Here is a 13944-nt window from a genome sequence, read left to right on the forward strand (position 1 = left end):
TTTTATTATCTTCTTTAAAATTTCAATTCCTAACTTTATTGTGAATAAAACTGAAAAACAAACTGAATTCTCCTATTCCAGCAAAGAGTCCCTTTGCATATCTACCCGGTTTCGAAACTACTTAATCTAAAATCATCGTCGTCATCAATATCGTATAGGTCGAACAAATATTTATTTTCCAAGTCCGTAAAGCCCTTATAAAAAAGTTCTATATACTTTGTTAAACTCTCTCTATTTGATAAAACTTTGACGTCAGTCATTTTTGTAAGCTTTATATATAAAAATTGCTTTTTAATTTTTTCGTAAAATTTTGGTGTCAGAGAAAGTTTTTTTTCATATATTTCAGCCGTGAAAATCATGATATTCCACATTTCCTTGAAATAATATTTATTAAATTCTTTGCAATATAAGTCTATTTATGTACACTTGCATTAAATAAAAAAGAGTCGGAAATCAAATATTGAGGATATTAAGGCGGTTTAAAAGGATAATGAGATTTTGCATTATCAAATTTAGTAAAAAGTAATATAAATTTAACATAAAAAAAAATCACATCATCAATTAAATGTTAACAATAAGTTATTTATTTAGATAAATTATAATATATATGTAATAATTGTGAAATAAATTATTTATAGTTTTCAAAATAAATAAATTAATAAATTAAATTAAACTTTTATGATTATTAAATAATATTTTAAAAAAATTTCTTTTTTTTCTCATTTTCAATCTTTTTTATTAACTTCATTTTTTCTTTATCATCTTTGATCGCTTGTCTTATCTTTCCTTTTTTTACTTTTTTTATATGTACGTAAAGTACATGCTGATCACGACCAGCTGAACTATTATATTTCATGTAGCAATTTTCGTTAGTACAGAAATACTTGGGCATGTCGCCTAACTTTCCACTATCAATACTTTCCATTTTATTTATTTTAATAATTTCATTATATTTCAAATAATCGTCAATATTTTTTTTGAAACCATATTTCTTAGCTTCTTTAATTGTAATAATAGCACTTGAGGATGCCTTCATCCATTTAAATTCAACATAAGTTTCTCTATCAATCAAAACCTCAAATATACGGATAATGTATCTAAAGTCTATTTTAGTCGGTCTTTTTTCTCGTCTCATTTTAAAAATATATTCAATAATCTGTAAAATAAAACAAATTTGTTATTTATAATGAAAAAGCAAAATGATTAAACATCTTAAAGATTTATACATGGAACCGAAATTAAAATGGTCAAATTGTCAAAATAGCCCAAAATTACATCATATCACATGATTTGTAATAATTCGCAATCCATATAAGAATCGGGGACAAATTTACTACTATTTTTAATGGAATCCAAAGTGCACAGGAAATTCACGAAATGAAATTTTATCTTTTATAATTAACTATTTTCTAACTATTTTCAAGAAAAAATTATTTTAAACTTAATTCAAAAAGGAATATAAGCATTTATATTTATCAACTATAATTGCTAATTCTAATATAACATTTTATAAATAATGTTTAATTAGAAGGAATGTTGGATTCAAAAATTATGAAAATCACCATATTATATAGTACAATATATCCTTAACCGATTCTTATGCAGATCGCTAGTTAAATCATATAAACATTTCTTAAATTCGAATTCAGCAAATTATATTATTTAGTTAATTATATGAAATCATGTGACATGATGTAATTTTAACCATTACGACTTGACCTTTCAATCATTGCCTATAAAACTTACATAATTAGTACAAATCAAAAGTATAACAGTAAAACCAATATTTTACAAAATTTCTAATTTTATTACAATTTTTCAATTATTAATTTTTTTCAATTTTTTCTTTTTTTCTTTTTTTTTTCTTTTTTGAGCTTTTTGAGCAAGTTCAAGGTGCTTATTTATATTTAATTTTGAAATTGTATCGACAGTAGATCAGTCATGTAAATCAGAATGAACAAAGAAAAAAGTCGAAAAAGAAAGAACGTGGTAACAAAGAAATTAAGCTACACAAGCCGGCCGATCAGGATACAGTTTTACAAAATTCAAGGGTACCAGGTACATCATCACGTGACATAATGTTTTACGATATACCAGAACGGTATAGTGAAAGTGAAGTGGTTTCAGCCATAAAACAGCTAGGAAATATAAATAGAATTAGAGTTAAAAAACATTACAAATACCAATCGGTAAGGGCTGAAATCATTTTACTGGATGATTATGAGGAACAATTTGCGAGGGGGACATAGAAAGTACAACTTTAATTGGGAAAGAGCGAAAAAAATAGGAAAGTGATATAGCTCGTTGGTTCCTAAGACAATACACAATCAAAACTATAAAAGAAAAATGTAAATGGATGGCATACAAAGTGATTCATACGAGTTATTATCAAGACGTGGCTAGAAAAAATTATGCTTTCGAGTATGAAAAAATGGCACGTTTTGGAAAAAATGAGTATTCCTTGCATATTTTAAAGATAAAGTTCAATTGGATGCGGCTATCGCTTTGGATGAGGACGTAGATTGTTCACGGTAAGGGCTTAGACAGCTCAACGAAAAATATCTCGAAGAGGGAGTCAAGTTGTGTTCTTGTTAGTTCTAAACCTACGAATGGCAACGAGGAGAAATCTACCAATCAGAAGGAACATACGGTTGCTACATCAGCATTTATAGAAAGTGTAAGTATAAACGAGGTTGTTGACACGGTAAACAAATTTAGGGAAAATTTGTTGGATGAACATCTATTACAAAGCGTGTCAACTTCACTAATAATCACACCTCGCCAGAAAAAGTTGTGGAAATTGTTTTGGATTTAAGAGATGAAAACAACAAGGAGGAGAATGTGCAGAGAATAGACCCCAAAAAGAAAAGGATACAGAGAATAATGGTTAGAAAAATGTAGAAATGGATACACAGCGCTAGTTGCAGACTTGAGGAAAAGAAAGCAGCACAAGCAGCACAAGTAGAGATAAAAAGTATAAAAACAGTGACTCCAATTGAGATGTACGAATATAATACGGTAGAAAAATTCGATCGGAAATATAAAAGGACCGGAGAAGTTCCTAACCCTTTCGCAGTCTCATCTTCTGATGAAGAAGATATAAAAGAAGGCAAAAAGCGGGTTATGGGTAAGCAAGGTGATAGGAGTAAAGCAGAAGAGGAAGAGAGTGACGAAGGAAATTGGTGGACAGTAAGTATCAACAAAAAAAGGGGAGGTAAACCTTTATGGAAGAGGTAGAGGAGGTAGACGCAGACACATTAATAAGTAGTTTCATTGTAGTTGGGTAGTAGTTAAAGATGGGGACCGAGCGATAGGCTGAAACGCTCGGTATGGAGAGATTGTTGGTGCTTAATGCCATCAATTTCAATGTATTTCTTTCGTTCAATTTGTATTTTGCTTTTTTATTGCACTTTACTTAAGGGGAGTGTGTAGTCACGTGATTTTTAATATAAGATTGATCGGCGTCAAAAATTTTTCTGCGGTTTTAGATTTTCGCGTCAAAGTCAACGTGATAATCAAATAAACAATATAAAAATAAAAACCACTTTTTCTCATTTTTTAGAACCTAAAGTTTCGTCAGGTACAGTTTTTATATAGACTTACATATTATATTTTAGAAGAAAATATCAAAAGAAGTTCAAAAAAAGTTCAGAATCGCTATATAAAAGTTCAGAATCCTATTTGCCGGGATTTTTTAGTTACCCAAATTTTATTTCAAAAATGATATTATGCTTTTATTTATTATTTACACTTTCCAAATTTTAACTTTATTGTTATTCTACTATTTAGACATGCCTTTACGGAAATGGTATCAAATTTTATGCCAAAGGAATCCGCATTTCGAAAGTTACCAGCGACCATATAATAATAGTTGGCTTGTATTTGACAAATCCGTACCTTTGGAAGCTTTGGATATACACAACGAACTTGTTACTTCTAGTTCTTCAACAACTACTCCATACCTTGCTTTAACAGTACATAATTATCCAAAAGATAACTCTACAAGTACTTGGGTTCCTTTATTAGTTGGTTATACAGTAATAATTCTTTGGAAAAAAAAACTCTTACGACTTGCAATTACTAAAGACAGCAACAATAATTTAATTTATATGTATGAAGATTATGAAGATGATATTTCTCTTACTGATTGTGTACACAGATCCTCCCATCGTAATTTTTTTCATGGATTGATTCATTATCTCAATATAGATGGTCGCGTTTCAATTCCTGCTTTAATAGGACTCAATATTTTGGAAATTGTGATTCAACTCAGGAATGTAATTAATATGACGTTTCCAAATTTATTCACTCAAGTTAAACAGGCTCATAATGCGATTGTAACTACAAATAGAATAAAAAATAAAATGAAACGAAAAGCAAGTAGTTTATGTGAAAATTTAGAAAATAATATATCTACTTCAACAACTTCTAATACAGTAAAAATCAATTCGGGTATTTTAATCAGTTCTAATGGTCTTCCCATGACTCCTAAATCGACCCAAGCACTTGTATGTGAATATGCTTCAGAACTTAACGAAAAAAGAAATCTGAAAAAAAAATTAAAGCGTACAGAAAATAAATTAGTTGAACATGAACAGGCAATGAATCCTTTTATTGTTAACCTACAAGAAAATAAAGAAAATATCGAGAGTAAGGTTTCAAATTTAATACAAGAATCAAATATAGGTACCACTATGCTCATTAATACAGACCAATTCCTCCGACTAGTATTGTCTCAACCATGTTCGCAATGCTTTACAATGCTTGATTCTAAACGTCAATATAGTGTTTGTTCTATAGGATTCACTTTCAAAGTTTCAATTACATGTGATTGTGGGAAATATACAGAATATTCCAATGAAACTTCTTCAAACTTTTCTTTAGCAGTGGCAAGTAGTGGATTAGTAGGAGGAATCAATCGTCAATCACTTGAAATGATATTAGCAACACTTGGAATAACCCAGCAACTTACCAAAAAATCTCACCATGAAAATCAAAAAAAAATCTTCCATCCGATTTGTAAAAAGGCAGAAGAAAGTGCAAACAAAGCTCTTCGATTGACATGTGAATATATAAAGCAAATAAATGAAAAAATTCTGCCAGTAAGTTTTGATGTGTCATGGTCACATGTAAGAAATGCAAATCAGGCCAGCAGAGAATTTATCTTTTCAAAAAAATTAGATGGATATCCTCACAGACCCATTCTTGGATTTTATTTTGTTAAAAAATCGCGTAAATGCAAGAAAAATGGTGAGAGTGTTATTGTACATAAGGGCAATCATGACAAAAGCTCCAGACAAATGGAACACGCGATATTAATTGCTATTCTTCAAAAAGTTACACCAATTTTGGAAGAATTTGATCTGCTACTTGATATCGGAATAGATGGAGATTTGGAAAGTAATAAAACACTCGGCACAGTAGCAATAGTTAACCAAATATTTGCTGACTTAAAACATGTTGCAAAATTAATACGTAGCAAAATTGGTCAGTATGTTTAAAAATATAAATTCAATAAATGGAATTTAATTATTAACTAAATTCACCTTATTTTTATTATAGTAAAGAATGTACAGTGGCGTTCTTTTGAGCAAGTGATAATGCAGTATTTTAATGGATGCATTTATGCTGCTGGTGCAAGAAAAGCTGATAAAGAAATAGATACTCCTAGCGAAGATGAATTGAAGTATGTTCAAGTAGAGGGATTAGTTAGACATCTTTGTGGCAATCATTCTTTATGCTGGCCAGAGGTTTGCTGGATCAAAGAAAATCCTGATATTGAATTGAAAGAACCTAATCTAATTACATATACTGAAAATCAACGATATGCATTCCGCCAATTTTTACTTACAATCTTTCAATTACCAAAAGGCCAAGGTTTAGTAACAGAAATTCGCACTTCATCTAATGAATCATTCAATAGAACTAAATTAGTTTATCTTTCTAAATTAATTGATTATTGGAAGTCATTTGCAGCTCGCTATTCTCTGGCTGTAATCCAAAACAATGAGGGAATTGCAAATCTTTTGGAATTTATTTACACCGTAGGAGTGGGGAGTTATTCTGAGAATGATATAATAAATATTAGGAAGATACAAGAAGAAAGACAGGCAAATAGAGAACGTAATAATGAAAAGTTAGCACAAAAGACAAAAGAAAAAGGTGAAAAAATATTAAATCAACGAAATGAATTAGAATCTTTTGACTTTAGTCAAGAATTAGTACCTTATGGTCGCCAGTTTCAAAAAAGAATACAACAATATGAAGAATTTACACCCTCATTTGCTTGTTATATCAAAAACTTTTCCACTACAGTCAAATGTATATGTTGCCGCTCTTTTCCCAAATACACATCTAGTGGCTTATGTAAATTATGTAATTATTATATTCAAATGGGATACCATGATAGAATTATTAATGAATCATATCAACCAACTTCAAAATTACCTGTTCAAATAATTCCTCCAGATCAATTTATTCTTCAACATATATTTCAATTTTCTTCATTCCGCTTATATCAACGAGAAGTTATTCAATCATATACCCAAGGTCAGGATGTTTTTGCATTAATTCAAACAGGAGGTGGCAAAACCTTTTGTTACGCAGCATCCAGTTTGATTTTTTCTGGATTGACAGTAGTGATTTCACCTTTGAAAGCATTAATTTTAGATCAAGTGGTAATTGTGTAAGATTTAGTGATTATATTTTAAAAATATTAACTTGCCTTTATCTTTACTTCAGAACGAATTAATCAAAGTTGGAATACCATGTGCAGGGCTTTACGCAACAACAGGACAATCATTGGAATACCAAGAGAAAGTTTTTCAAGAAATCGCGAGTAAAATGCTCAAAATATTATTGATAACACCAGAAAAACTAATGCTCAATCAAGGTTTTCGTAATATGTTAAGAAAAGTTCATGGAGAAATAGGCGTTAGATTTGTAATAGATGAAGCCCATTGTATACTGGAATATAACCATTACAGGTAAGAATTACAATTTCTTTTATATATATATATATATATATATTAATCTAAACTTCTTACATTATTTTATTAGGCCTGAATGGGGGAAGCTAGGCTGCTTAAAAGAGTTTTTTCCATCCACTTCCATTTTACTTCTTACTGCCACTTGTTCCCAAGATGATGCAGAAGTAATTCGTCAAAACCTCAATATTAATTCTGTAAACTTTAATGTGATTCGCAGTTCATGCTTTTCCCGTCCTGAAATTGAATATATAGTGAAAAAAAGAGTACCCGTGAAAGAAATTTAGTGGAAATAGCTAAAATTGTTAATGAAATTAGTGATGGTCAATGCATAATTTATTGTTCTTCTCCAGGTATATGCAATGAAATATTACCTTTATTGCAAGACAAACTAAAAGGCACAGCAATTGGCACTTATCACGGAGGTCTTGAAAGTTTTGAAAGAGATCAAGTTATGCTTCAATGGAAATCTCGACTACTAAAAGTCATGATAGCAACAAATGCTTTTGGGTTGGGCGTAAATTCACCTAATATTCGCACTGTTGTACATTATACATTTCCGTCTAGTATAAGTTAGGATTTACTGTATATTATTTGTTAAAATATCAGTTATAAGAAAATTTACCTTTTTCTTTTTATTACATAGGTAATTTTATACAAGAATCCGGACGTGCAGGTCGTGATGGAAATCCAGCACAAAGCATTTTGTTTTATTCCCGAAATGATATTAAAACTGTATATACCATAATTACAGGAGGCCGTGAAAGGTACTGTGAATTTCTTTCATTACAAATAAAAAACTTATTTAATAAATAGTTTTCTTTATAGTGATTTCGATAATAATGAATCTACATCTCTTGAACGCACACAATATCTAAACAAGGGGCAAAGGAAGATATTTGAAATGGTTACTTATTGTGAGAGTATTTATGAATGTCGTGCCCAACAACTTGCAGCTTACCATTCATGGCAATCCGATTCCAAAATTCCGCGGTGTACAAAATGTGATTGTTGCATAAACTATTTTAAAGATCTTCCAAAATCTGAAAATATTAAAAATGATGTAATTCATTTACTGAAAGTTATTATCGCTGTGACAGAATTTTTGGGAATGAGAAATCAACTTACTTTACCTATCGATATTATTCATGTTTTTGCTAAAGCAAATAACAATAATATCAAAGAAAAGCAACTCAGTTCTTTACCGATTTACAAACAAGATTACAACAAAACTCTTCGGCGATTTGAAGATATTTCTCGTTTACTTGACAATTTAATTATAAAAAATTTGGTAAAAGTTCGTATTGATTTAAAAAAAGTAAATACAAGTACAAGTTCTACACAATTGTCCGGTAAAGTAATAATAGAAGGAATTACCGAAAATGCCATAGAAATAGCACAAAATCGGTGTTGGAGTTTTTTATTGAAATGAGAGTTACAAAAAATTTATATTGTATTACAAAAAAAAAAATAAAATATTTTTTATAATTTTGGTAGGATTCTGTGATCCTATTCTGGCTGGATTTATGAGACGCCCTTAAAAATTTCCGATTCGGATTCCTAAATTTTGTGCCATGTTGATCATAATAAAAATCACGTGACTACACGCTCCCCTTAATAAAGAAATGCGTTTACGCGAGTTGTAAAAAAAATAAAACATTAATAATCATAATGTGATAATCAAATGTAAAATAAGACAATATCAGACAATAATGTATAAATGAATATAAATTTAAAGTTTTTCAAAGGATGCCATCAAACAAAAGATATAATTGAATTTTTAGGTGAAAATAATGCAATAAAAGTTTCATGTAAAGATTGTAGAAAAAGAATTAGAGTTTCTAAACAACAAAAATGAGAACATATCACAGCTGAAGCTCATAAAAAAACTCTTACAACTTATAAAGAAAATGCCATATTACTTGAGAAGCTTCCTAAGTACACAGTGAAATTCGATAAACCGGATATTCGATAAACCGGATTTGGGCCTAAACCGGACTTTTTTGCTGGAACCAAATCACGTATATTAAAATAGGCTCGATATACCGGAGTTTACTAGTAAAAGCTCGATATTCGCTATAACGGATCAATTTTCTAACCAGCTATAGTAAAAATGATTCGATAAACCGGATCACGTGACTGGAAACCAATAAAATTTAAGTAACGTGATGCGGTAAATCTTAAATTTGGCCGGAATTATAAAAATCTTAATTCCGGCTGAAGTTAAGTATTACTTATATATTCAATTAAAATATTTTATATTCATTTTCATGACCTCTATAACTTAAAACTAGATGAAAAAAATCAAATTATAGTGTACTATATTAGGACCCCGAAATATACATAAAAGGGTCAGGTCAGAGTTTGCGTATAATGAGTCAAAAAAATCATGTAGATCATTCCTTTTATGGATAATCCCAGCCAAAATAATATTTCCTAATTTAGATAATGGCTGAAATTATCGTAATTCTGGCCCTGAAAGAATGCGTATTTTGGACCACTTCTGGACCTGACCTCTACATATATATTTCGGGGTCCTACTATATTAGTTTTATTAGCATGAAAATTTTTTAAAAATTCAATATAATAGATTTTCAATATATCGAAATTTTTTCGCTAAACCGGATATCCCGATAAACCGGATATTTTTAGTGGAACCGATAGATCCGGTTTATCGAATTTCACTGTGTATCTTCTATTTTTTTCTTATTTTTCATCATTTTATTAATTTTTATTATTATTATTATATTAAATATTATTAGAGATAACTGATCTATTGGCCATTTTTCATCATATTAACTTTATTTAATGTATAGGTTCAAAAAAAGAGACTTATCCCTTACTTCCAAAGTCTGGCATTACAATACTTGGAAATTGGAATCTTGGATAAAAATTAAATTCAAATGACACTCCTACTAATCTAAATAATTCATTACCAACATATTATAATTTGAAGATAGAGTTGACGATTGACGAAGATAGAAATATTGAAGATAGAAACATTGATAATGATTGTGAAGAGTGTTGCAAAACTATTAAAATTAAGTTTAAGATATCTGATATTATTGAGATTTATTTTCGACTGGTTAACTAAAAACTAATAAAATAAATAATTGTTTCTGATTTAGACTCATTATTATTTAGACAATTCTGCTAATTTGTCTCAAAGAAAAAATGGTTAGAAAATATTGTGGCTAATCATGGGAAAATAAGACTAACATTTTTATTGAGAATAATAAAAAACGTGTACAATTCGATTTAAAAGTTTTTAATAAAATTCAATTAATTTTTTAAATATATTTTAGTAGTTAAAATATTAAAAAAATTATATTTATAAATTATTACGAATTTACGATTTTAATTCCAGTACAATCATATAATTTTAGCCGGAAAAAAAAGTCACGTGCATTTATTTGTCTGAGACGGCTATTAGTTATTGGATTTTCAAAGTACCTATTCATTGATCGAAAATAATTTTTTTTAAAACTTATTATATGAAAATCAAAAAAAAAGAATGTATAATATAATTAGAATTTTTTTTTTATTAAAATAAAATTAGTTCTTTGTTTATATCGTTATAAATTTTTTTGTCAAATATTATTTATTTATGAAATAATTGGTGGTTAAAATGTGATAGAAGGTTGTGACGTGTTTGCTACTGACAAACATAACTCTGCAACCAAATAAAATAACAAAAAATAGAATAAAAAACCACACTATCTTATTAAATGTTAATATTAGATTATTAAAATAGTTATATAGAAAGTTATTTATTAGACAAATTACTAGCTGCAACCTGTTGCGTTGTAACAGGATAACCAACATGATGAAATTTCTGGTATATATTTAAGAAAATTAGTTATTATATGTTATCATAATATTAATTAAGTAATTTGTATATTCATTTTATCCATTTAGGTACCATTTTATATTTGATGTCTATATTTTTACACGTATTCTGACCTTATTTATGATCTTCGCATTAAATTTATGTAACACCTTATTATTTTTGTCAACTTTTACCCATTTTACACCTTTCTTATCTTTTTTTATTGGTGCGTCTATATAAAAAGAATATATACTTTTCTTGTATAATTAGTTTCTTCTAGCACTCTTAGTCTTTCATTTATCTCTAACATTCTTTTTTATTCACTATCATTAAACATTTTTTCCCCATCCTTTATGATCTATATAATACTACAACTTATATTAGAGAATGGAGACAACAAAAAAAAAATTACAATAAAAAATAAACAATAAAAAAAAAATAATAAGCAAAAAAATCCTTTTTTTATTGGCATTAATTGTCATTACAAAAATTCAACAAAATTTATAATAATAATAAATAAGAAAAAAATTACAAAATCAAAAAAAAAAATGATAATAAAAAACCTTGAAAATAAAAAAAATATTGAAAAAAAATAGTAACGTATCAGTCTAAAAGATCGAAAAAAATATTAATTCTAAAAAAAATACCGAAAAATATTTTGTTCGGATAGCAAGCGGCCGATCACATTAGTAATACAAACCAAAGCTTATTATTTTCGTTCATTAGATTGACAATGGGCTAACCACAATAAATATGGAATAGATCAAGATCAGGCGCGGACATATCATGTGTTTTCATGTTACACAATTCAAATTATTTATACAGATGACGTGACAATATTTATTAATTATAGATATTAAATAAATATAAAATATATGCGATAATATAATATCAGTTTTTTTATGGAATAATGATATTCTATAGTGGCTCTGTGAAATTCTTTAAATAAATAAATTAAATTAAACTTCTCTTGATTATTAAAAAATAATTTAAAAAATTTCATTTTTTTATCGTTTTCAAAGCTTTTTTATTGATTTCATTTTTCTTATCATCCTTGATCGCTTTTCTCATCTTCCCTTTTTTTATTTTTTTTATATGTGAATAAAGTTCATGCCTATCCCGGCCAGCTGAACTATTATGTTTTTTATAGCAATATCCGATAGTACAGTAATATTTGGGCATGTCGCGTAACTTTTCACGATCAACACTATTCATTTTATTTATTTTAATAATTTCTTTATCTTTTAAATATTCATCAATATTCTGTTCGAAACCATATTTCTTAGCTTCTTTAATTGTAATAATAGCACTTGATGATGCTTTCTTCCATTTATATTCAACATAAGTTTCTCCATCAGTCCCATCAACCTCAAATATACGGATAATGTATTCAAAGTCTTTTTTAGTCGGTCTTTGTTCTTGTCTCATTTTAAAAGTATTTTCAATAAATCTGTAAAATAAAAAATAAAATACTTTAGTATTTGATACATAATGAAAAAAAAAAACAATTAAACATAGACTTGATTAATAAAGATCTATACATGACTATACATGAAATCGAGATTAAAATGGTCAAATTGTCAAAATAGCCAAAATTACGACATATCACATGATTTTATAATTACAATATTAATTCGCAATCCATTATAAGAATCGGTACAAATTACTATTATTTTTTATTAGTATAAAATGGAACCCAAAGTGCATAAGGAATTCACGAGATGGAATTTTATCTTTTAATAAACTATCTTCAAATTAAATAATTTAAATTGATCTTAATTTAAAAAAAGAAGATAACACTATATTTATCAACTATAATTGCTAATTTAATATTGGCATTTTATAAATGATGATTAATTAGAAGGAATTTTAGATTTCAAAATTGTAAAAATTATCATCAACAAAACTGTTTATGTTCTAAAGTTAGACGACCAAGTCGTTTCAAATGATTTGATAAAAATGATCTGATAAACGGTCATCAGCATGCTAAAAAGGTATATGTGATAGCATATGATGTATGATTAACAAAACTACATCTGGTTATATAGTAAAATTTATATTTACTATTAAAGATTTTTTTTTCCGTGATTGTCATATTGGGCTATTAAACGATCGATTCTGTAAGAAAATTACTGATGACGTGCAGTATTAATAAATTATCAAATCATGTTATGCCGATCGTCAATTAATTAAAAAATATTGATATCTAGTGATGAGAATTTACTGAATTTTATATTTTTAGATCCGTCTCAATGAGAGGATTCAAATGGTATTTATTCTATAAAAATTGGAATGATATCAACAAGGTTGCCTTTATTTCACAGAATAAAGTAAGTTTCAGTAATATTGACAAGGTTATCACGTTTAATTATTACTCAGTTAATTATTTGAAATCATGTGACATGACGTAATTTTAACCATTACGACTTATTTTAATATTTCAATCTTCCATGTACAATTATTAAATTATAAAAAATAATTATTTTTTTTAAAAAAGAGATAAATGAAATAGAATCAATTCAATTGGCATGTGCTATAATATTTTAAACAATGTTTATGTATCATGTACAATTATTAAAATATTTATTTTTTAAAAATACATTCTGATAAATGAAATAGAATCAATTCAATTGGTATGTACTATGATATTTTAAATAATATCTATTTATCAATTGTATCATGTACTATTATTAAATTATAAAAAATAATTATTTTAAAAATGATCATATTCTGATAATGAAATAAAACAATTGTCATGTACAATATTTTAAAATATGTATCTTTATTATTCTCAATCATTACCTATAAAACTTACATAATTAATTCAAGAGTATTCTCGTTAAATTGTATTCAAATCAAAAAATTTAAACGATATTTCGTAAATTTCTTTTATTACCTTTTTTTTTCCAATAGCTGGTTTTATATTAATTTGAAGTTACTCCGCACTAACCTAATTTAGAAGCACTTCTAAATTATGATGTAATAAGTACGTAATGTCCAAAATTATGACATAATTTGTTACCTCATTACTCGGTGTCGGACCGGTTTCGGCGTTACGATTTACCGAACCCGATCGGTGGATGACGCATTCCAATTGGAATGAAATTATGCACAGTAATCTGCAATTCT

At 27.8% G+C, this 13944-nt stretch overlaps 3 protein-coding genes across 3 annotated transcripts; 1 reads left to right on the top strand and 2 right to left on the bottom strand.

Annotated features, from left to right (window-relative positions):
• Positions 1–697: 697 nt before the first annotated feature.
• OCT59_013346 (uncharacterized protein) lies at positions 698–1135 on the bottom strand (the record flags this gene model as incomplete). The annotated part of the gene is made up of 1 exon (XM_025310407.1): positions 698–1135. The coding sequence occupies one exon, from the start codon at positions 1133–1135 to the stop codon at positions 698–700; it is 438 nt and encodes a 145-aa protein (XP_025182706.1).
• A 1276-nt stretch (positions 1136–2411) lies between these two features.
• OCT59_013347 (uncharacterized protein) lies at positions 2412–8418 on the top strand (the record flags this gene model as incomplete). The annotated part of the gene is made up of 13 exons (XM_066140746.1): positions 2412–2421; positions 2477–2531; positions 2596–2704; positions 2902–3233; positions 3489–3580; positions 3790–5487; positions 5563–6375; positions 6469–6677; positions 6742–6986; positions 7060–7153; positions 7252–7558; positions 7633–7753; positions 7815–8418. 13 exons carry the CDS (start codon positions 2412–2414, stop codon positions 8416–8418), a joined length of 4689 nt encoding a protein of 1562 aa, XP_066001597.1.
• Positions 8419–11814: 3396 nt separating this feature from the next.
• Positions 11815–12243, bottom strand: OCT59_013348 (uncharacterized protein; the record flags this gene model as incomplete). Its single annotated transcript, XM_066140747.1, has 1 exon — positions 11815–12243. One exon carries the CDS (start codon positions 12241–12243, stop codon positions 11815–11817), a length of 429 nt encoding a protein of 142 aa, XP_066001598.1.
• Between the last annotated feature and the right edge of the window lie 1701 nt (positions 12244–13944).

The sequence above is a fragment of the Rhizophagus irregularis genome, chromosome 20, assembly GCF_026210795.1.
Source record: "Rhizophagus irregularis chromosome 20, complete sequence".
Lineage (NCBI taxonomy): Eukaryota > Fungi > Glomeromycota > Glomeromycetes > Glomerales > Glomeraceae > Rhizophagus > Rhizophagus irregularis.